Source organism: Aythya ferina (assembly GCF_964211825.1).
Source record: "Aythya ferina genome assembly, chromosome: 1".
NCBI classification, from domain to species: domain Eukaryota; kingdom Metazoa; phylum Chordata; class Aves; order Anseriformes; family Anatidae; genus Aythya; species Aythya ferina.
The window spans coordinates 202,946,323-202,970,713 of NC_140296.1; the positions used below are offsets into that span (position 1 = coordinate 202,946,323).

Consider the following 24,391-nt stretch of genomic DNA (forward strand, 5'->3'; position numbering starts at 1 on the left):
ACTTTTAATCAAACAGTGGAGAGCAGGATGAGCACAATGAGTGTGGAAAAGTATGCAGCCTTGCTGCAGTATGTGGATTCTTGAATGTAAGATAAAGAAGTGCTTGAATTTCATGAGGGAAACAGGTCTGAAGTAGAAAGTGTGTAAAACCCTATGCACCCAACATAAGCCAAATAATTGAGTTTGGGGGATCTTTTGGGGAGTAGAACAACAGATTTTGGCAACAGATGTAGCAAAACTGGGAACAATGAGGAAAGTGTTTATGGGGGAGTTGTTTATTTGGGAAAAAAAGAGGGCAGGGAAAGGATGAAATGGTGGTGGTGGGAAGGAGGATCCAGAAACAAAAATAATAGTTATTTAGTAGTGCGAGGGGTGGAGTGAGGAGCAATGGAAGTGTTATATGATACTGCTTGGGTAGGCACTAACACAAAAGCCAAACTGTAACTCATTGTGTGTAACTAATCCAAGTGTGAAACACAGAATTGTAAATAACAGCGTTGTATTACCAGAAGTTAATTAGTTTGTGAATTACTCATTGATTTATTAGATAATTAGTAGTGTGCTAATTAGTCAATAAACAGTCTAGTCTCTCAGGTCAGCCACCTCTCAAGCCTGCAATCTAGGGAGAGGGGAGCGAGACTGATGACAAAGTCTGTCAGTTCATCATTTTTCAGGACACAGCATGTTCTTTGCTCACTCTCTTCAATCCAAGCAGCTTTGGGGAGTTTTGAACTGACACTTCCAATCTTCTAAAAATTTTTTGAGCATTTTAAGCAACTGCAAATGCACAGCTCACCTGTTCAAAATTTCACAAGTATTCTTAAGGGAATTAACATGGGATTCAAAGAGTTGGAAAGAATGTCCTTCTGTGGACATGCTACTTCTGTGGTACCTAGGAGCATATAATGCATCATACTAGGTCAGAAATTTTATGCAGAGCTCTTGTAGTCATTGCAATGATTGCAAAGTCAGAGGATGTTAGGGCTGAAGTGTCTGAACTGCTGTAAAATCAAATGCTGTTACTCAAAAGATTAGAACCTTTACCTATCATCTTAACAACAGAGAATGGATTCAAGAAAGAGTCCTGAAAACGCTGGGCCAAAGCACAAGGCAGAATGTGCTACACCGTGGCAGGTCCAGCAGCCCTGGCAAAAATGCAGCCTGCTGGGCAAGAGGGCAGCACAAAAAGACGAGGATACCCCAGGGCCTGCAGTGGGAACACAGGTTTGACCCAGGCTGCGTGCTAACCACTTCCTTATGTCTTGGAAGGGGTAGGGAGGACAAAGAAGGGAATGATCATACAAGACGCTGCTGTACCACGGAGTTCCTCCTGCCTCAGGCCTCTTCAGCAGATCCCAATTTGCCAACAAGTTTCACAGAGATCAACATTTTCATGCTCAATGTTACACCTGCACACCATCCCTCTCATCTGGGACGTGAGAAATGGATCCCTGCTCAACCCCATGAGCCTCCTACCCACTCTGCATTCCCAGCTGCAGGCAGGCAGGGCAAAGCCAGGTGGGATTTTTACACAGCATCAGCAGAGCATGCAAGGTGCTGACAACAGGAGTCAATAATGCTCCACCACAACAGCAGCCGTGGAAATCAGGCACCGCTGGGAAGCTTTGGCCCTATAGGTGTGCAACATTAGAAGTAGAATGTAAATCAAGACTACCTCAAAAAATGAGATTGTTAAGTATAGGGCAAACTCCCAATAGAGTAAATTACAATCCACTGCTGTTCTAGGCTTCCAAGTTTAAAACAGTTTCCCACATTTAAGTAGAAAAGGAAACATGACAAAGCTTGATTTCTTGATTTAAGTGTTCTACATAAAAATAAAATTATGCTTCAAGAATTACAGGCTCGTAGCTGTCAGCTAGAAATTGAATTGATCAAACAGCACTTATGGTTTTTAGACCAGCTGACTTAGGGCTAACTCAATCCAAGAGCAGCTTGAGCAAACGGGATGTGGCTGCTTATGCCCATCCCTGCTGTCAAACTCAGATGGGTTTGATGCTTAATGCCACATCCATTTTCTTCAGATCTCTTCTGTAGATCCTCTTCCCGTTTCTGTCCTGTATGATGCTGAGTCCTTCAGAGCTCTTGATTTAATTGCAGAACTTGGGCTGGGAGCTTTCAACTTTTATGGTCATACTACACCACTATTTCTTTCCTACACTTCTGCTATATCCTTTTATTCACATTTTTCCTTTCTCATATCTGCCACGCCCAGTGAAGGCTGGAAATGGGAGCATTATTGTATTTTACAGCATTCAAATATATATGAACAGTGTGCATTTCAAGTAAACACTGAAATGATTCATATCATCGGCTCAGTTTCTTTTAGAATGTAAACTTCTGGAAACAGTACTAGTATTGTGTTCAAATGAGATAGAGGTCAGTGTTCCAACTGCATGATCCAGAGAGATTATTCCTCTGTTACCCTCCTTCAGGGCACAATACAACACATATGAAAAAACCAACACTTTAAAACACAAGGTGTTAGTACACTAAACACAGAATCTCTTTTACTCTTCAAAAGAAGCTCCCACTTATATGCTTTCTATGCCAGAAATTAAAAGAATAAGGTTCATGGCCTTTAAAAATTGTATTTTAAAAGAGCAATCAAATCAAAGCCAGATGTTTAGACAACTGAAAGCATTTGCTCTATAGACAAACAAGAACATGTGTTTCATGTAGGTGGTTTATTGTAAGAATTTACATATATTTCTGGGGCTTTACCACTTCTTCACAAAATAGCAAAGCAGTCTCATTAACACAGACACCGGGAAGTTAAACCATCTGCTCAGAAGGACTCTTCTTCACCTGTAAGGCAAAGTGAATCAAATTAAAATCCTTCAATTAATTCTTTTTTAAACTCATCTCCTCCAATCTAAATGCTTTATCAACTCATTCATCTCCCTTACTCCCCGCTCCCCTCAAATTCTCTATATCAATTCTGTTCTTCCTTGAAGCTTTGAATGTGCTTATTTTGCTAAGGAACCCTCCTCAGGTACAATGTGTTACAGACATTTTTAAGTCATAACACAGCATTACAAGGCACTATAGAAAAAAATAAACTGTAATTTCAAATGAATCCAATAACCCATAAATTAAAAAGAAACATAGAAAACTGTCAAATATTGATGTATGCTATTATGGGCATAGTTTGTTTAAAATAATTGGTGCTTAACCTCTTAGATTCAAACTAGCAATGGGCAGTTTCTCAGCTGTCTGAGAGTAGAAATTTGTCTGAACAGCATCACTGAACTCTGACTTCCTTGTTTAAGACTGTGTTTAGAAACCCTCCATTTTAAATGCAATCTATTCCATAACTTTACCTCTTGGATTTGGCTGAACCTCTTTTGTCGATTAATCCCTGGTTATGGTATTATGAGAAAAAAACAGAACAAGCAGGTTAGCAAGCAACTCATGCAAATTAAGGCAAAACTATGCAAGTATTCATAACTGCAAATGTATTGTGAGGAGCACAATACAGCACGTAATTGCAATAGGGGATGTATTCCAGACACTGTAAACATACAGGGTATTATCACATGTATTTGCATCTTTGAGTACACCACAAGTTTTTCAACTGTTAGCTGTAATACACATTGGCTACATGCAGTTACAAAGTGTGGTCTAAGCCCACACATTTTGTAACCTGCCGTACACACAGTTGCAGAACTTCATTCTCACGGAAACAAGCAATATACTCAACTTTAACATTTATGATACACAGTTGGCATCAACAGACTCTAGAAATTCCCTCTTCTTTCCAACCCCTCCCCCAAACTTCTGAACACACAAGGCTGGTTTATGCAAAGGTATTTCAGTCACCTGAGTTCCTCTGCTGTACTATAGCAATGCGCTGGGCTGCTTGAGGCAGACAGTACGAAAAAAAACATGTAGCAGGGGCAGCGGGGAAACCAATTCAAAACCCAAAATGCGGAAACATCCTCTGCTCAGGCAAGGATGTGTGTTGAAGCTAAAAATCTATTTTACCAGCTTTTGAAGCGTATCTAGCCATAAAAGACTGTCAAGCTTCACATTTGTTAGTAGAACTGCCACAAGCTGAAAAAACTTGGGAGTCATGCCATGGGCTGTTTTCCCTTTGGTTCTGGAAGTTACACGCCTTGACCTTCCCCGTTAACCTGACTGAAGCAGGATGCAAGCACGACATGACTTTGGAACAACTCCTATTTCATGTTTATACGGGTACTCACAGAGCAGCAGCACCAGAGATGATCTCAATAAGCTCCTTGGTAATGACGGCTTGACGGGTACGGTTGAATGTCAAGGTCAATTTGTCAATCATCTCAGCTAGAATAAATTAAGGTGGGAATTTAAGCATATAAGTATTCAAATACAGGAAAAGTTGAATGAACAGAAGACCAAATATTCTTGTAAATCCACGGGGATGATCAAGAGTCTCACTGCACTTTTCAGTTTCCCCTACAGGTAATACAACTCACAGCCAATCTAGAAACTAGGTAATTTGGCTCGAGGCAACTGAACTAAACACCTAAAGAACAGGTGACAGACTAATAAATACCACAGTACCATTATCACTTATTTTAACATAAAACCAAATAGTGTATGCTTAAGTTAGATTTCCCTGTAAATACCAGCAATATTTCCTTCTAAGTTACTGCTGTTATGGCAAATGGAGCCTGATTTTTTAAATTCTTTTTTCCTTTTAATGGAGACTGTACCACCACTTTCAAGATAAAGAGGTCAGCAGAGACCTATACTTACAGTTCCAGGTAGTCCTACTGCATATCACATCAGCTTCATTCAGCTTCCAGTAAGCTTTATGCAACACTACTTTCTTGAGACTGAAGTCTTATCACCATGCCCCGTTAAATGTTATTGGCACTCTCCCACTAACACCAACTGCAACTCACTGCAGTGCACTCAACTTGGACATCACCCAAGGAATACTTGCATATTCTCAACTTTCTGCATGACAGGTGGTAAAATATTTAACCTGTTTCAGTTTCCCCACCTTTAAATTGATGCATTACTAGTTACATCAGTCCTACAAATAGATACAGGTTTATAAAATAAATATGGAAATCCTCAGGCCTGCCACCAGGTTAGTTGAATATTTCATGTTCTTATTTAAAAAAACATTAAGTTTGCTTTCAGTCACCTAGTCTTGTTTTCTAGAAAATTGACAGCAATCCTTCTTTCCAGGGACAAAATGAGGTTCACATGTTCCAAAAAAAGCAACAATAGAATTAGCTCACAAAAAATGACTCAAATTGTAATTAAGAGAAAAGCTGGTTCACTTCTGATCATTTTGGAAGCAAAAAATTGCAAAAAGGGAGGTCAGCAGTTGAAGTCCTGGATAACCCAGGCAGCAGACTCACATGCGTTTTTGCTTGCGTTGTCCATGGCGGTCATCCTAGCACTCTGCTCACTGGTGGTGGACTCCTTCAGGGAGTAGTACAGAATATTTGCAAGTGTAAATTCCTGGTAGTTTCTCAGCACATCAGCATCGATGTCATCGTAGATACTTAGGCTTTCTGTAAAATATGGAAGAGTGGATTCAGAGAAACCCAAGCTGTACTACTTTTAACAAAACACCACAATATCATGTGGAAAACATGTCGTACGAAAGCTTGTTTCCACTTAAGGCAACGTGGAGGGATTTTCTCCTTGTACTATGTCTACTTTCATAACATAAATTAACGAGCAAGATTACATATTTGGTGTTTTTAATTAAGTTTAATCACTGGCAAGCCAGATTCTAACAAGGGCCAAAGTATCAGTGGTGTATTATGTTTAATCTTCCCGCACAATGCTGCACAAACATTTTGGGGTGTTTCTACTGAATAGCGCAAAACCACTCAATGCCAAAAACACTGGAACCAAGGGTTTTGCATATGCAATTCTTGCTTGAGAGAAAAGTCTCAAACCAAAATTAGTACAACATTTCTTTTTCACCTCCCTCCCCACAGCCATTGGATTTGTCAGCCTTGGAATGCCAAGAGAAAACAAAATTTTAAACTTATGATACAGGCACCATAATACGATGACTTAACATCTTATTTCCATACGTGGAATACTTTCTCTGCAAAAATACTTTCTATCCCTTGACATACCTGGTGGTTTCCAGTTTGTTACTTACCAGCACCAGCAACTGTTTCAAATGAGAAGATTGGTTTTTCATCAGTTTTGTAGGAGATGACAGATCTATATAAAAAAAGCATAACAGGCTTTGGCTGAGCATTTAATATCAACTTCTAACAGACAACTTCTGTCCTAATTCCTCAAATTTTTGTGATACTCCTGATGAAGAGATATCAAATACCTGAAAAATATAACGATGCACTAACTGGAAATAGAACAGCACGCGCTATACAAGTAAAAAGAGAACTCCAACCATAGCTATTAAAAAAAAGGAACGACCAAACCACAAGATCAGCTCTTCACACACAATAACAAACCGCACTGTACCTTCTAAACTGAACATGCCAATTCACAGTTTTCACATTTTATTTCACTGGATCAACACCGTATTTGGAAGTCTTTCACCCAAGATCTTTCCAGTGCAGCTTCAGTTTAACCTTACCTGAACCGATTGAAGATGACAGAGCCTTCATCAAATTCGTACCCAGAGTTTAGCAACTCTGAAGCAATGATTGAAGCATCTCCAAAGCTAGGAGGTCTCCGGCCCACTTCTTTGAATGTCATCAGGAAGTAATTGCTGTGTGTCCTGCAGTAACAAAAATCTGTGTCAGAACCAAGCTGGTGCTCTAGCAAACAACTACCTAGCACCAAGAGGCAAGGAATGACACTAACTTACTAGTGTTAGGAACCAAGCATCCTACTGAATTAGGGTCTGGGAGAAATTTTGCTTCCCTCCCCCAGTTAAATTATGATTATAATTTAACTACAGCTTCATGATGAGCAGACACTTGCAACAGGGTTCATGTTGCTACCTTGCATTTTTGGAACAAATCTGAAATGTCATGCAGCAGTTTTGTAAGACAGTGGTCAAATCCAAGTGATCAAAACCCATTTTAGCCCATCAGCAATTTTCTTTTATCTAAAGGAACTTGTATTTAGCACAGTTAAATAAAATGCAATTAGCTGTGAATGCCACACAGCTTTGAGCAGTTTTGCAATTTTAAAATTTCTACAACAGGAAAAAACAACCCCAACCCCTCTCCTTTTTTTTTTTTTTTTTTTTTTTTTTTTTTACCTCTGAAGTAGGCCTCTAATCTTGTCGCCTACACCAACCACCATAACTTCTTTCCCCGCATTTGAGAGGTTGGTAATCTGATTCTTCAAGGTTTTAGCAATAGATGTATGGATAGCACCACACAGACCTCTGTCAGAGGACACACCAATAAGCAGGTGCTTCTTCTTGTCCTCAGGTGCCTTAATTTCTGCTTTCTCATACAGAGCTGAAAACAAAAAAAAAGGAAATAAGTAAGTTATTCAAAAGTGCCAGGAAGCAAATAGGTCCCATCAAAACGTCTTTGACTAATTTCAGTTAAAATCACTTGTAAAGGAATTCCACATCACAGCGAGGTGAATTCTACCTCCCTTACAATCATTCCAAGTTTGCACATGATCTGACCAGGTGACAAAGAAGCAATTCAAAGCCACCTGCACCTCTGCATCAGTGAATTTCAACTAAATAATGACACCGATTGCAAGTCCAGTGTCCAAGAAGCACGTGCAGTTCAAGAGTTTCCAGTAAGGTTTGGCAGTACCTTTAAGTATTAGACCTGATGCTACCGGAGGTACAACACTATTTCATTAACAGGAAGAAGGAGGCCAAAAAATCTGAGTGATGTTGCTTTTATGACTAATAAAGTAAATTATACAACCACACAAAGTTAAAAAATAATTCAGTTATCAGAATGAATTTCACAGTACAACTCTTAAACATATCTTTCCATAAATTACTTATAAAGGAATACTCCAGGTAACAGTGGCTTAGGGATACAAATTCTTTTGGAAAAAAATCTTCAAAAAGGTTAAAAGTCTAGGCATTTAAAAGTGTAGGCATTTAATCAACATCCTAAAAGCTTCCCTCTTCTATTCCCAAATTGAAATGCAAGAGCCTTCTCTCACCCAGTGCTCCTGTTCCATATATTCTAGCAGGCTTCAGCTCCCTCTCAGCTCTTGCGTATTTTGCTGCAGAAACCATCTTCATGGACTTTGTGATTTTCTGAATGTTCTTGATGGACTTCAAACGCCGGGTAACTAGAAGGTTAATGGATGAAGGTCAAAACTAGTTAAAACGGGGCACAATGACATTGATAACAAGCAATAAAATGCTATTAAGAGCTATTCAGAAGTCATTCCCTGCGTTCCTCAAAGAAGAAAAAAAATAAACTACACCCAAATAAACCTCACAAAAGGTATGCCCTGTGTATTTGTACCAAGACAGCATACACAGCAAACCACCTAATACAAATGCATTTTTACAGCAGTTAGTTTTGCACCCTAGACATAAATTTAGTATTTACCCCAACATAAGATTTATTTACTACTCTTTCCTTCCATTTCTACCTCTTTCTCAAACACATAATTTGAGGAATATTGCCAGCTTTTCCGGGATGACAGGGAACAAATACAGACCTAATACTATAAAGAGACAGAATAGCTTCCCTGCTCTGTTTAGATTGTGGCAATGAGATTCATAAAGATATTGATGTGAAAAGGAAACAAAACAGGTGTCCAAGAACAAGTCCAAGACCAAGCCCCTGTATAAAAACCTGTAATAGCTTAAAGAAGCATTATCAAAGCAGAAACGTTCAGACAACCTTTTATTCCCCAATGTGGGACAATAAACATAACAAAATAAGCTCTGTTCACTTAAAGATGAACAAAAGCCTGTTTTAAAAGATTTGACAAAGTTACTTTTAAGACGTGTTTGAATAAGACTATGCTGGTTTGCTTATACAGCACCTGAATTAGTTCTAGCAATGTTTTAAGCGGTGACTTTCCTGAAGGACACATGGTTCATGTAAGTTCAATGAGGCTCACATATCATTGTTGTGGTCTACCACAATGACTTTATCCAACAGATACCAGCTGAAATTATCATCTAACAAAGGGCCTTCCTGCAACATTTTTCCCTCTGAAAAGCAGGCCAAAGCAGCACTTACTGTCTTTCAGAGTTGCCATATTCCTGACTTGGCCCCTGAAAATGAAAGTGGGAGAAATTAGGGCAGTTCATTACAACACCTGTCAAAGACAGGTCCGTTTATGAGAGGCGGAAATTTAAGAACAGTTATTTTTCAAAAAACACCCCTCAGCAGGGACACATCTCTCCAAACCTTCCACATTTCTTCCACATTTCTTTCTTTAGATATATCACTTAATAGATTATCCTCTACCTTGGCTAACAGCATAAGGCAAACAAGGCCCGCAGCGCAGGACACCAGAAGGGCACAACCTCCAAAACACCTCACGTTTTTCTTCTTAAATACTTAAACCCAGGAAGCAGAGAGGGTAACACCGTGACAAACACCCTCCTGGCCCTGTCCATCCCCTCACCCTGCACCACCAGCCGCCTGCCCGTAAAGAGCAGAGCCCTGAGACCCCTTCCTTGCCCCATCGTTCCCCTCACAGCTCCCCCTGCTCCTTCGCCCCCTCAGAGCTCCCCTCAGCCGCATCGCCCCCTCACGGCTCCCCTCAGAGCTCCCCTCAGAGCTCCCCCTCGACCCCTCAGAGCTCCCCCTCGACCCCTCACAGCTCCCCCCAGACCCCTCACAGCTCCCCCCCCGACCCCATCTCCCCCTCACAGCTCCTCCCCAGCCCTTCCCGTTACCATGCCGGCTGGTAAAGCCCGACGGCAGCGCCCCGGCACAACATGGCGGCGGTGGCGGTGACAGCGGCGGCGGCGGCGGCAGCGCCCGGGGCCAAGATGGCGGCGGCTCCCCCCCTAGCCCCGCTGAAGGTCAGCGCCGCCGCACCGCGCACGCGCGCAGGGCTCAAGGAAGGCGACTTCCGGCAGCACCTCGGTGACTTCCGGTATGCCCCTCGGCGACTTCCGGCGGTGACTTCCGGGAGGGTGCCGGGGGAAGGAGGCGGCCCGCGGGCGCCATGGGGAAGTCGGATTTCCTCAGCCCCAAGGCCATCGCCAACCGCATCAAGTCCAAGGGGCTGCAGAAGCTCCGCTGGTACTGCCAGATGTGCCAGAAGCAGTGCCGCGATGAGGTGAGCCCCGCCTGGGTGCACCAATCCTAACCCTGGGGGGGGGCCTCGGGCTGTGGGGGGGGCGCCTGAAGGGCCCCGACCCCTCTAGGGGCTGCATGAGGGCGTCTAAAGGGCCTCGACCCCCTTAGGGGTGCTGTGGGGGGCCTCCTGAAGGGCCCTGACCCCTCAGGGGCTGTGTATTGGGCTCCTGACCTTCTTGTGGGGTCCCCAGGAGGAGTTTCAGGGCTGGCAGCCGTTCTGCAGTCGCCTTTTGTGTGTTCTTATCCTTCCCGTTGGGGTTTGAGTCTGTCAGGGAGAGACTGGACCTCGTTCAGTGGGAGCCAGGGATCTCTGATTGGGAGAGGATCTGTATGGATCTCTTCTGGGGAAGATCTTCAGGTTCTGGGGCTTTGCAGCCCCTCCTGTGTGGATCAAAATCTCCTTGGGAGGAGCTGGGTGGGACCTGAAGGGTTCCTGATCAATTGGATTAGGGATTTATCCCACTAGGATCCCCAGTCCTCCCCCCCCGGGAGAAGTCCTGAGCCACTTCAGTGAAAGCACAGTGGCCCCAAGCCTTCTTTGGGCACAATCAATCCCCAACACAGTGATTGATCAGCCCTGGGTGAGAGGGAGAGTGCGGTGGTTCCAAACCACCCTGGTGGGGTAATTCACTCCCCACAACCTTAACAGGGCAGTGGGGATAAGTACGAGGTGGCTCTCATCAGCCTTAGGAGTTCAGGGAGGTCGTGGTTTCCCTTGGGTTCAGGACGAGTACTGTGACGTGCTTGAGGGGATGCTGCATATCTGGAGTGCAGTAAGGTCACTTTTCCACCCTTGTCATTCTGTCTCATGATCTTCCCTGCTTCTCCTGTTAGAAAAAGATCTTTTCTCTCTGACCCTTCCCCCTCTTTTTGGTTGTGTTCACCTGGGACCAGATGCCCATGGAATGCGAGTGTCCTCTTCCTCCTGGTTTCCTCAACTCAGGAGGGTTTTGTTTCTGGCTTGCCTCACCAGGAGGAGCAGCAAACTAATTGAGACAAAGCTAAAATAGTTATTTTTGTTTTATAGAATGGCTTCAAATGTCACTGCATGTCCGAGTCCCACCAGAGGCAATTGCTGCTGGCTTCTGAGAATCCCCAGCAATTCCTGAATTACTTCTCTGAGTAAGTTTGCTACATCTTCTTACCCAGCTCTGCATTCCTATGTCGGATCTGCACAGCCAAACCTCTTAAGGCCAGTTATGACCCACTGAAGACACTTTATTCTGATACACCTTAGTGCCAGCTATATTTTTAATGGCTCTTTGAAAAGTTTCCTCTTGAAAGCACGTAAGAGATTTCAGGGAGCCACGATGTTTAAAATATGACAATCTTATCCCATTTGAGTTTTTTTTCACCCCCAAATGCAGCAACTTTTTCTCCCAGATGATTTTTATCCCAAGTATGATAGCTTTATCCCATGTCTGAGCCCTGTTCTGAGTTGCTCTCCCTTACAAATTATGTCCCTGTTGTGCCCCAGCTCAGCGGCTGTCACGCTCACAGAGTTACAAAGAGCTGAAAACCATTGCAGGGAGATAAGAAGCTGGTGATCTGCCCCGGGTCTCGCTGTTTCCCTCATTCCTTTGTCCAGCTGACCTGCCTGACAGTGCAGCTGGCTGCAGCAGGAGGCTGAAGGGAGGCTTTATCCTCCTGCCATTGAATTAGCAGCGAGATGAGTGATCAATCTCTCCAGCCTGCTGCTGCCCTTTGTCCTGCCTCGTGTTTTGTGTCAGCCGTTAGTCAAGCCTGGAAGATAGCTGGTAATGAAATACCAGCAATTAGCGGGAAGTGTTTAGGCTTCATTCTTTCTTTTTTATCCCTTTGAAAGGGTATTAATGCCTTCGGAGGATTTAACTTGTATGTGTACACACTGTGCTTAGTGCCACCTCACTGAAAAGAGGGAAATGAGCAGCTGAATTTCATCACGCTCAGCTCAAAGAGTGCTCCTGTTTATGTTGCTGTGACATAAATGCTAATGACAGTAGAAAATCTCTCTGTAATTCTTTACATTTTCCTAAAATACTTTATTTTTATCCCCTAAGGGAATTCCGAAATGATTTCCTAGAGCTGCTCAGAAGACGATTTGGTAAATACTGTTTGCTTGTTTTTAATGTTGTCTCTTGTTTCCATTTTGGTTGGTTTCTCCTAGGTCCAATACTTACGTTTAATATTAATTCTGTTTCAGGAACCAAGAGAGTCCACAATAACATCGTGTACAACGAATACATCAGTCACCGCGAGCACATCCACATGAACGCCACGCAGTGGGAGACGCTGACTGATTTCACGAAATGGCTGGGGAGAGAAGGTGAATAGGGTTGGTCAGGGTCAGGAAATTTTAAAATTATTAGATAATGGTATTGCTGATAAGTAATCAATAAGTATTTGTGTTAGTTCTCCTGTTTCTTTCCCTTCCCTCCTGTATGTGTGTAGCAGATGTTCAAACACATTTCTGTGCTAACCGTTAGGAATTTGCTTATGGAAAGTGCCAGTGCTCTGGGATAAGTGCATCAATTGTGAATCTTTCCTGTAGTTACTGGAGGTATTGCTAAATCCTAAGTCAACTTCCAAGAGTTGTCATTTAAAAAGTAAAAACTGTGGCAGGACATCTCTTACAAATACAGAATCCTTCAGGATTTAAGGTGACAAGAAGCACACAATTGTTTTCATTCCTGACCTAATGAAAGGGTTTAAACTTGAGCAATTTTGGGTTCAGTGGGGGGAACAGAGTGTTGTACTGTGGTACCACAAATTTTACATTGGCTTAATTGCCTGTGTACTACAGGATGCATTCGTGAGTCATTTAACGTTTGAAAAGGCACTCTGAGTGTCAGTAACAATAAGGGAGCATAATGAAGTTTCCTACAGTGTGATGCTATAGTGTTTATAGACGTTAGATTTCTGTTTACCTCCTTGTTAAAACAGTGTGAAGGAAGCCTTTTCTTCAATAAGGAAAGCATTCTGTCTGCTTTACTACATCTTCTGGCCTATTTCCAAATAGAACTGGCTAGCCGAAGGAAGGAAACAATCAATAAAGATAATTCAAAGTCAATTTAACTAGGCCTGTAGGGGATGTATTGTCTCCCTATGAAATATTCAAAAAAGTATTTCCTAAATATTCCTAAAGAAGAGGTCATTATAGCAAACGTGAGCTATGAAAATGATCTTGATATATTTTTTGTTCCTCCCTTGTTGTTTGTTAGTATTAATTTAATTTTTTCTTGTGGGTTTTTAGGTCTTTGCAAGGTGGATGAGACTCCAAAAGGCTGGTACATTCAGTATATCGATAGGGACCCAGAGACTATTCGCAGGCAACAGGAACAAGAGAGGAAGAAGAAGCAAGACCTTGACGATGAAGAAAAAACTGCGAAATTCATTGAACAGCAAGTTAGGAGAGGCTTGGAGGGGAAGGAACTGGTGAGGAAAATTGCATTATAATTCCTTTCAGTTCAGTTAATGCTGCTAGGATCCTCCCACTGGCATTTCCTTTGCAGTCAGTTAAAAGGTGATAACTAATCTTCAGGCACCAGGTTGCAAGCTGGTCACCAGTTCAAACTGGGGAGCAGTGGGCAATTGTGGCTGCATTTACAGCACTGTTCTTCTCTAAACCAAGAGAAAAATTATTTCCCCATCTTACTGTCTGATCCTAGCCATGTCAGGTTTGATTTATGTTGTCTTTTCCCATACTTAAATCATCACATTATTGCACTTATGTCCTGAAACTTCTGTTAAACATTTATCTAAGATTATAGCCTGCTCTGGAGGAACGCTTGGAATTGCTTTGTACCTGGCTTGCTTTACCACTAAGTGAGTAATAGTTCTCTTCAAGTCATAAGCAATTTAAAAATCCTGATTTTAAAATAGGAGAGTGAACAATGTCCAGGATGATGTCTACATTTATGATGTTTTAAAAACTTTTAGGGCTGCAAATAACAAGTACAGTAGGAAGGCTAAGGTAACCCGTGAGGCTGAAATAATCAAATCCACAAAGTGAAAAGTTTTTTTTTGATAGTCCCAGCATGCAGTTTGGGAGCTGTTCCTTTGGCATCGTTCCATGACTTCCCTATGTGTTGTTGCCTGGGATTGAGACCTCTCATTTGATCCTGGATGTTGATAGGTACATTTAAATGCAGTTGTAAGCAATTATCTTTTACTTAATTTAAAACTAATTGAAATTTAAATGGTCTGAGCCTTTAGTACTAAAAATCTGGAAAGATTCCAGTATTTTTCTTCTTTAGGTTATCAGTCTGTCCAAAAACCAGTCTAATCATGCTGGTTCAAAATGAGAAAATTTAAGGTAAGCCCCCTTTCCTTTCATGCTAGAATCAAGCAAGTTTAGACAGCATCTCTGGAGAGAGTGTTGAGTAGTTAAGTTTGCACAGCAGCCTGTGATGAGATAATGTTTTCAATTTATAATTGTATGAATCAAGCCAGGCAGATTATTACAGTTACTAGATAACCTCACAGTAGCCTGTAAAACTGAGCTAATCAGTGATCACAAAAAAATGATATCTTGGCTCAGCTTTCTGAAATCTATTTTGTATTCTTTTGGCAGGAGGCACCAGTCTATACTGAACTGAACAGAGAAAATGAAGAAGAAAAAGGTAACTGATTCTTGAAACATGCCGGTTTTTAGAACTTACAGAAGCTGATCTTGGGACTAAAATGTGATGAGAACTAAGTCTTGCTCAGTGCTTCATAAAGTACTTTGAGATAAGTTAAAAAGAGCAATGGAAATGTGGAAACACGGAGAATTTTTGTGTACTTTTTTTGAACTAGTGTAATTTTTTGAACTAGTTTATTTTAAAAGTGAAAATACTTGCTAATTTTTGTTTTAAATCTTACGATCTTTCCCATTTGTGGATTGTTAAAATTGTAACACCTTTCAATGTACTTACATATAAAGATAGACAAAAAGTAATTCTTTTTTTTTTTTTGTTTTTGTTTTTCAGTTGCATTTAATTTAAACAAAGGAGCAAGTACTTCAGTAGCAGCATCTTCTAAAACCAGGTGAGAAAAGAATTTAAGGACAACCTTGACTTTTACAAATTACTTACATGTCAATGGTATTTGTATTGGAAGATGTATGTTGTCCTGGAGTATCTAGAGTCTGCTGTCTCATCCTGCCATTTATTCAGGAGGGGATACTAGGCAGCTTCATGGTTCCTTTTGTATTTTAAGTGGTTGAATGGTTAGATCTTAAACGCATGCTGTGAGGAGCCTTCTTGAATTCACTAAGGTCCGTGGTAGGTGCCAATAAAGTAATAAGCAGTAGTAGGTTCCTCTAGGAAGAGATTATTATGTGAGATAGTGGATAAGGGATCTAATCAAACTATTTAAAGTGAATCCCATCTAGTCCCAGCTGCCTTCTGTGAATGGGTATTCATGACTTGTTCATTTCAATTCCTAAAACCTTTGACTGCTTTGTCTAATTGGAGGTAACACTTTCCCTGATCATCTTTAAAGGAGCTGAACCTACCTGACATAAATCTTTCTAAAGCTCACAAATTTAATTGTCATCATATAACCACAAGCAACATGGACAGAAGAGATCAATAATGCAAACGATCTGTACTCACAGCAGTCTGGGGAACTGTGTGATGAGCAGCACATCTTTTCTTGTGAGGCAATATTGTAATTAAATGTATTGCAGGTAAAACGAAAGCTTTCTTCTCATCATAAGCTTAGCTTCCAGATAAGGTATCTGATGGGTGATATGCCAGGCAGAAAATGAGACAGTAAAGTAGTTCTTTGCAATAAGAGATACAGATGCAGGCTTTGAGGAATACTTGTAAATTATCCCTAAGTGTTGAGTTGTGCTTAAGGTGAGTTTGAAACTTAATGCAGACACTCACCTGAATAGTTTGAGTGAAGAAAACTCAGGTTTGCTTTTAGGGTGCTTGCTAAAATTTGGCTGAATGTGAAATCATGTACCAGGAGATCTATTTTTTTTCAAAGTATAAGATAGGTACTTTTATGTAAGCTTTGTAAAGGTAGTGTTGAAACAAAATTTGGATATCTCCTTCGCAGTAAGGTGGCTGTGGTTTATCTGTCACTGGGGATATAGTTTCCGTGTATGACTGAAGTGAATCCTGCCTCCCTGTGTCAGCCTAAAGGTGTGTTCTGCAGCTGTGAGATGTGTTGGCTGCTGCTGAGGATCATTTGGGTTCAACCTGATACCACACGCTGCAGAATCCTGCCAAGGATTAGTGCTTGCATTTCCTGAATGGGGACAGAAATAGGGCCAAGAGGCCATAGGCTGTGGATGGTGGATTTTGGAGGGCATGGGGCTCCTGGTTTTAGGGTACAGAGATGTAGTTGGAGACTTGCTGAGAAGGGGGGTGAGAGGGGAGGTGTGCCCTCTGTTGTGTTTCCATGTACCTGACATGGAGCTGGGAATCACCGCTGCAGGAACGGCTTCTGATGCTTTCTGTATGCTCACCTTTAAGTAAACCAAGGGCCCTGGGTTTATTTTTTTCTTTGAGAACTTGCATCCTCAAATCCGTGCTTAACGGGGCTGCTCTAGTGGACAAGATTAGAATTACTTCTAATTAAGGAATAGGTAGGAGCTATGGCCAAGGTCACCCTACTGCAAATGTACCCGTGCACAGTCCTGCCCACACAGTTACCAGCCTCTGCTGTCTGCAGTCAGGGGCTCCCCAGCCCTACAATCCCACGGGGAGTTCCTTCAGAACCTGTTTGCCCTAATGTTTAGGAATTTGTCCGCAGTTTTCTGTCTAAATGTAGTCATGGCCAGTTTATACCAGTTGGTCTTGTGTTGGTGCGGGTGTTTAATGTAAATGGTTGTTTTTCTCCCCAGTGATTCTTTCTCCTCAGGCACTAAATATATATAGAGAACAGTTTTAGCCTTTCAACCTTTCCTGTACTGCATGAGCAGGCTTATACTGTGCTAGCTTTTACTGTGCTGGCCTTGTTTTCTTGATCCCTTCCTTGCTCTTGTTCTAGAGTCAGCTAAACTTCCTTGGAACAGGAGAGCTGATCCAATTTGTGCATGCTGCAAAGGAAACCTCACCGTGGCTTATGCAAGACACTAATACTTGTCTGGCTTGATGCCTCCTAGGGTTGCGTTTGACCCTCATGGTTGGTCTGCGTTGGTAGTTGTCATCCACGCTTATAGCTAGACCCTCCTCTGCTTCTGTTGTTCTTAAACACTGAGCTTCCAGTAGACAGAAGCTACTCAGAGTAAACTGTTCCAAAGCATGTGAGCTTGCCTAACGTGCTGGTTAATTTTGTCTCATGTAAAACAGGTTTCAAGGTAAAACAGTCCTTTCTTGCATCCAGTTCTTTTTTGTGTCATCCATGCTGATGGCACACCTGAATAGTGTTGGTGGTCTCTCACTCTTTGTTCCAGGGTCCTTGATGAATACCTTAAATAAGACTTGTTTTAGTCCTGGCACCCAGGAATCCCTTAGTGACCTCACAACATATTCATTTTCTTTCTTAAATGTAGGCATTCCAGTTGTTGTTTTAATTGTATTTTGCCCTATATAAGATATTTATTTTAAGTATTTGCTGTTGGATTTGTGGTTTAATGCGCTGTTTTTTCTAGAACTCTACTATGGAGGTTTTCCAGTCTTCCTTTGAGACACGTTTGATTTTTCTCTCAATTTTGTTTCTATTGCCATTTCTGTATCTCGTTCCCATTATGAATCTTCCCTTTGCTAGTACCTCCAACATCCTCACTAGAGAACCCAGGCAAAACATGAAGTTTGTTGTAAGGCTGTAAGATTATCTTACTGTCCACCTCACAGTAAGAGGTGACCTTCTTCACCTTTCTGGATGAGAAAACACCCTAATTTTTACTGCATCCAAATGTTTTTCTATAAAAATGTGCAAACACAGGCTGCCTTTAAGCAGTTCTCACTTTACCTAGGTGTTCCCTGATCCCTAAGATAAAAATATTTGTGCTGATTGCTCTTTTCTTTCATAAATCATAGGCTGTTTGCCTATTTTTACATATGACCCTGGAGGTGGTGTTTATTTGCTGGGTGTAGAGCCCTTTTCTACAATTTCCCCTTGTTTCCCTCCCTCTGCCTGATTGATTGATTATCTCTGTCTGGAAGGATTTCCAGGCCTCTACCTGTGTTGGAGAGTTGCTCAGTCCGGGTGGCTTCTCTACAGCCACAAGCTTGCCATTTTTATTCAAGTATTTGAAGGAAATATTCCAAGCAAATGTAAAACTCTTATTTGCAGACTTGTTTTTGCCTTTACCATTTAACTCGAGCCCCCAGACAACTCTTAGCTTTTGCACTGGTGAACTGCCCACTAGGTGGTTTTCATTAACTGGACTGCTTGCAGTGAGCATCAGGGGACATGGAACTCACACCTTGAGATCAGCTCTCGCTGCAAAGCGCAGTCCTAGAGGAGGCATGAGTGGTCTGGAAGGTGACGTTGCGCAACAGAAGTCAGAAAGATCAGCAGGCCTTTTTGTGCAAACAGTTCTTCAAATGCAGCTTGGTAGAGGAGACAAGTTGAGGTCTGCTGTGAAAACTCCATCTTGTTCTTCCAGCAGCGTCCTTGGACCAAGTGCATTGAAGACAGCGGAAGGGGCAGTTAAAAGAAAAGAATCGTCTCATAGCTCTGGTCAGTCCAAAGAGAAAAAGAAGAAATCTGCACTGGATGAGATTATGGAGGTAACAGTTGTGCAAGGATCTCTGTCTTTATAACCCCAATGAGTCCACTCTCCCAGGGCCTCAATTACCTCAGACCTTCAGTTCCTGTGGAATTCAGACTTTCATGTCCTATCAGGCAAAACTATTTCACTTCCCATTTAAAACTGTTTGCTGCTGCTCATCTGTGCTCCCCACACAATCCAGATGTTGGAAGTAAAGGAATACAGCTTTTGCAAGAGAAGAAAATATCTTGACAGAAATAAATGTAAATCTCCATCATTTTATCATGGACTGCTAGATCTCATCAGATTCATTTTTGTGCAGCAAACACATGATGGCATACCCTTGTACTTTTCTCTGCTTGATGTGGGTCTGGAGAATTGGTTCAGCTGTTTGAAAGCATGGGGAAGCTGCGGTAAAAGGAGAAAATAAATGGTGATTATTTCTCGTTGTTCTGTAGCTTGAAGAAGAGAAGAAAAGAATATCTCGAACAGACTACTGGTTGCAGCCTGTAAGTGTCTTAAAAATTATTGTCAAAACAATGAAGCTGCTAGTGATTTGAAGCATGTAAAGATCCAAAAGCAGATTCCAACTTAAATTCACTCATTTCCCAAGCTGCCAAATGTGAGAAATTAAAGTATCTGTGAGGAATTGCCCTCTCAGACTGCAGGTCATGCTCAACTAGAAACATCATATACCAGATCTCAGATGGGGTGGAATTCTTTAATTAGGGAGTTGGTGCCATCAGTCTCTGCAGATGATGTTTAAATCGTGGTGTGACTTACAGCCCTCTTCTTCCTATGCTAGTAGTTGACTCACAGAGATGCAGAGTTCAGCATCAGCCTTTGAGATGCGAGACCTCATTTTAGACTGTTTTTTAGATCAAGAACTGCCCTTTAACCGTTGAGGGCTGTCATTTTATACCCTACATTAAAATGTAACTGAATATGTAAAACAAAAGAAGTCCTGAGAGATTATACTTGGAACCAACAATTCAAGGGTAAATACAAGGTGTTGAATGATGAGAGCAGAGCAGCTATTGCTGCTTCCTTCAGTGTGTCCATAGTGTCACTGTGGTTGGGGTTAGAGTGACTTGAATGTGTAATTAGGTTGTGTAATTGTTTGTATATTTTGTCATTGTAATGTGTTTTTTTTTCCTTCCTTTCAAATCTTCCAGGAAATCGTTGTAAAAATTGTCACAAAAAAGCTGGGGGAGAAGTATCACAAAAAGAAAGGAGTCGTTAAGGTAAAGTGTGGAAATGGAAGCACATCGCTTTGGTTAAGTTGTTCTGGTATCAGATGACTTCTGAAGTTTTCTGTTTCACTGTGTAAGCTGTTCAGCCTCGAGTGAACACTTGATGGGGCTGTAATTCACCTTAACTTCACTGGGACTTACTCTGGGCCGAGCAAATCTCTGAATTGATTTAGTTGCATTTACTCAGTGATCCTTTAGCTGTTTTTGTCCTGCCCAGCTTATCCCTATGAACACATCCCTTGTGGGGAACGGTCACTTTTTCAGTATGAGAAGACCAAGAGCAGTGCAATTGCATTTTAATCTGAGACGAGTCAGTTTTGCACAAATATTTACACCACATGCTGCCTTTGAGCAAGATATCTTTTGTGTACAAAATCTTCAGTCTGTAAGCCTTGCTCTGTTCAGAAGTGGTTTCTTTTAGCCACTGCTAGTGAAATAATGCTGTGCTAGGTAGTCCGAGGCCAAACAGTCACTGGCAGGAGCACCGAAGAACAACATCCAAGTGTGTTTTGAATGATTGACAGGAGCATAGAGAGCTCAGAATCACAGCTTTTTTTGGTAAGCATCTTAGAAGGTCATCTGTACCGGTGGCTGTCTTCCACTGAGCTCTGAACAAGGGAGGTTGAATGTGGTTTATGCTAGGTGTAAAGATGGTCAGTAACATTTTTCCTCATTGAGAGGCAGTAACGCCAGTTTAGCCCACCAAGAGAGAAAGAATTTACTCCCCATCTTTGAGAGGATAGCTAAGGTAGCTTTATCTGAAGGTTGACAAAATCTTCAGACAAGGCTGACCAAAATTTTTGGTCTTCATTTACAAAGTAGACCAGTCATTGATGCTTAAGAGAAGTGCTTTGAGGGTAGCCTTAACTTCAGAGTGAGGCCAGCTGGTGGCTTACAGAAGCTGGATGCCTTTAGGACAGCTCAGAAGTCATCATTGCATTTGAAAATGTACAAATGCAGACTCATGGTCCTGAATTTGTTAACTTTGAAAATGTAAACTTAGAGAATTTTTGGATGTCATAGTCACTGTTAGGCCTCTGACTTTCACAACAGGAAGTGATTGACAAATACACAGCAGTTGTGAAGATGATAGATTCTGGAGACAAACTGAAGCTTGATCAGACACATCTGGAGACAGTAATACCAGCACCAGGTATGGCTGTTTGTTTTGCTTGTTTTCCAACTTAGCAGTCACAGCAAAACTTAAATTTTAGTTCTTTTAAACCACAAATCATCCACTTGAAAACACTTTGTGAACGGGCAGGCTGTAAGACAGCTTGCTGGAGCCTCGAGGAGAAACCTTCTGTTCTGTGGTGGGTGGTGAAGTTGAACCCAACTCCATGAAAAGAAGTTGGGAGCCCTCTTTGTAACCGTTCTCCTATTTCTCACTTCAGGCAAGAAAGTTATGGTATTAAATGGTGGTTACAGGGGAAACGAAGGCATCTTGGAATCTATCAATGAAAAGAAATTTTCAGCAACAATAATCATCGACTCTGTAAGTATAAAATGCTGTAAGGTTAGTTTGTGTAGAGTGCTTTTTCATCTGTATGCTGGAGAGCTTTCACAAAAAAAAAAAGGTGTCATTAATCCCGTCTTATAGGTGGGATTTATGGTGTACAAAATGCTGTGCTCACCCCTCTATTCCCAACCAGTAGGAAAACAGCTGCTTGTTCTTCATTGCAGATTAAGGTTCTGCTATTTGCTTTTAAGAAGATGCCAAGATGCTGAATTTGGCAAGTTTTTAACTTGAAAGAGACTTGCAAAATATTTTGTATGTTTGTTTTGAATGTGGCTGTTGTTGCACTGTTTTGTGGGAAGGTAAAAAAAAAAAAAAAAGTGAAATATGCAGGGAGGTGATTTTTCTCCTCCCTTTTTCTCTTCCCTTCCACTAGGCTGAATACGGGGCTTTATATGCTTCTCTGTTGTTTTGTTTATAGTTAACAACTACATTTGAGGTTTGTTTTTGGCTGTTTGTTTTTTTACATCCCACCTTTCTCCGGGCTAAAGTTAAGCCACGTGATCACCTCTGTGTTTGTGGCTATTTCTTTGCTCTCCTCTGCCACGCCATCTCTAAACTCGTGGATATGGCAGGAGATAGACCCTGTTAGTATCCTGTTTAAAGAAGGGCTGCAGAAACTCAGCCCATGTGGAATTCTGGAGAATTTGCTTGAGGACAGACTGTGCAGGTGTCCTAACCACAGCTTTGGCTGGAGATGAGGATTGTGAAACATTGGTCTTGGGAAAGGAGGCTACTTTTTCTCATGTTCTTGTATATGTAGATGTAAAGATTACCTCCTTCTGTGTGAACTGTAAGTCTATACATTAAAAAAGGGTGAAACTACCTCTGAAAACCACTAAAGTCTGTGAGAATTTTCTTAATGATTGTAAGGTTACCAGGAGTTTTATATATAACATGTCTGTATTCAAAATCAAATCTGTTATTCCTTAGAAGCTTACAGTGAATCAACTCAAAACAGCTGCTTATATTTGCCCCAAAATTTGAGGAACTTGAATTAACACAAAGTGTCCTGAACGTGAAAAGATTTCTGGGACAATATTGGAGCCTTTTCATGTTCTGCAGTCAGATTGCAGGCAATGAAACAGAAAATGCTGTGTTGTGAAAAAATCCCAAACCTGCAGTTCTTTTTTTTTTAATGCATTCCACTATGTATCACCTGTACAACAGCCGTTGTGTATTTATATGTGGCTTTTGCGCAGAGCTCTTAAACAGAAAAGTAGCTGTTGTGCTTTTACTGTGCACAGCACCGGATAAAAATGCTAATGCCTGGGGTTTCCAGTACTGTTCATTTCAGTTGTGCTTCTTAAAAAACAACTGAATGCAGCAAGATTTGATACGGCCTATTTAGCTACGTTACTTTAAGTTCTCTGGTGGGAAATTCAACAAACGAGTTTATGCTCTGATCTTATTTCTTACACTGTGTTATTTTCCAGGGACCTTTAAAAGGACGCCGAGTTGAAGGTATCCAGTATGAAGACATTTCCAAACTTGCCTGAGGCGCTAACTGTGGAGCAAGAGATGATTTTGGTTCCCGAAAACATCTTTCTGGCTTCTTCCAGGCAGATACAAGACTCTACCATGTCAGGGTTTTTGTTTTCTGTGTATATGTATTTATAATGTATATAGAAATCAACCACGAGCAAACTGGTTTTATTTAAAAATCACTATAAATTTGTTACATAAAATGTTTGTGGAAATCTTATCAGTGGAAGTACTCTGATTCTGTTTCAGAGTTATTTTATGATACTTGATTCAATTTCCTTTTGTAAAACACAGCAGATAGCTGCAAGCTGGCGTATTCTATTTACTGAGGTGCATTACAAGTTCCGTAGGGTAGAGAATTACCTACAATAACTGCTTGAGGTGGGCGGAGAGTGTTAGGGCCAATGAAGTTTAAACTGCACACTTTTCAGCCTGCAGCCAAAATTAAATTCTGGCTGGAGGAACAAGGGAAAGGATTAACAGAATAGCAAGAAGGTAGCAGTGCTGCAAGGGATTATTCTGGATTTTTTCTAAAGAATGGTCTGGTTTATTAAGTGTTGTTACCAACTTATTTTTAGTTAACTTATCATCTGTAGTAGAATCCACATAATCAACTTTCTCCATCACCTTGTTTTCAGGGCTTCTAATAATACCAATATGCAGTTTATCTGCATGTGGACTGCCAAGATAAATGTTACTTGTGGGCTTTCTAGGATGCCAACCTGAGTGCGTGCAGATATGAGTTGGTGATTGCTGTTTGGGTTTTCCAGAGCCTTTTCCTTTGTTCATATTTTCATTGTTTCCATACTTTGCTGTGGATGCTAAATGATTAACATTATTTTTTTATTTTTTGACACATTTTGTACAATATTTTTAAGGCTTTTCAGGAATAAATGTAAACCTTTCTTAGGTGAGTGTATTCCTTTTCAGCCTTTTAAACACACTGGGTGGCACTCTGTAGGTTTATATCTACTGAAGAGCACAGTAAAGTGTCCAACTGTTGTAACTGCCTTACTTGTGGAATAGAAAGGTGCAAGTTTTTCTTTTACAGGCAAACTACAACCCAGGCAAACTACAAACCATCACCTTATGGTTCAGTCTGCCTCTGATTACACTGTGTGGATCTGGAACCTGATGGCAAGAAAACTGATACCCCTGTACCTTTCAGAGCAGATCTTAGCTGTGGGAAGCTGCTGTGTTTGATGCTGTGTGGCTTTTGGGGGAAGCTGAGATGTAGGAAGCTGGGGAAGGTGAGAAGACCATCTGGTCTGCTCATCTGGGAATAGTAGAACTTTTT

At 41.4% G+C, this 24,391-nt stretch overlaps 2 protein-coding genes across 7 annotated transcripts; one reads left to right on the forward strand and one right to left on the reverse strand.

Annotated features, from left to right (window-relative positions):
• Positions 1-2,690: 2,690 nt before the first annotated feature.
• On the reverse strand, positions 2,691-10,006 carry ATP5F1C (ATP synthase F1 subunit gamma; the record flags this gene model as incomplete). 5 transcript variants are annotated; one of them, XM_084503450.1, is made up of 10 exons in its annotated part: positions 9,800-10,000; positions 9,135-9,169; positions 8,095-8,226; positions 7,214-7,418; positions 6,581-6,724; positions 6,137-6,201; positions 5,376-5,531; positions 4,227-4,323; positions 3,342-3,379; positions 2,691-2,826 (listed from the first exon to the last, which is right to left on the reverse strand). In XM_084503450.1, exons 1-9 carry the CDS (start codon positions 9,841-9,843, stop codon positions 3,373-3,375), a joined length of 885 nt encoding a protein of 294 aa, XP_084359576.1. In that variant the 5' UTR covers positions 9,844-10,000. The 5 variants fall into 5 exon arrangements, with proteins under 5 accessions (XP_084359576.1, XP_084359579.1, XP_084359577.1 ...); XM_084503453.1 differs by lacking the exon at positions 9,135-9,169 and having other exon boundaries at positions 9,774-10,006; XM_084503451.1 differs by lacking the exon at positions 3,342-3,379.
• On the forward strand, positions 9,998-23,314 carry KIN (Kin17 DNA and RNA binding protein). 2 transcript variants are annotated; one of them, XM_084503423.1, is made up of 13 exons: positions 9,998-10,188; positions 11,236-11,330; positions 12,248-12,291; positions 12,391-12,513; positions 13,441-13,622; positions 14,761-14,809; positions 15,158-15,215; positions 18,736-18,859; positions 19,299-19,349; positions 20,016-20,084; positions 21,147-21,246; positions 21,488-21,588; positions 23,046-23,314. In XM_084503423.1, exons 1-13 carry the CDS (start codon positions 10,075-10,077, stop codon positions 23,106-23,108), a joined length of 1,173 nt encoding a protein of 390 aa, XP_084359549.1. In that variant the 5' UTR covers positions 9,998-10,074; the 3' UTR covers positions 23,109-23,314. The 2 variants fall into 2 exon arrangements, with proteins under 2 accessions (XP_084359549.1, XP_084359550.1); XM_084503424.1 differs by having other exon boundaries at positions 18,739-18,859.
• Positions 23,315-24,391: the final 1,077 nt, after the last annotated feature.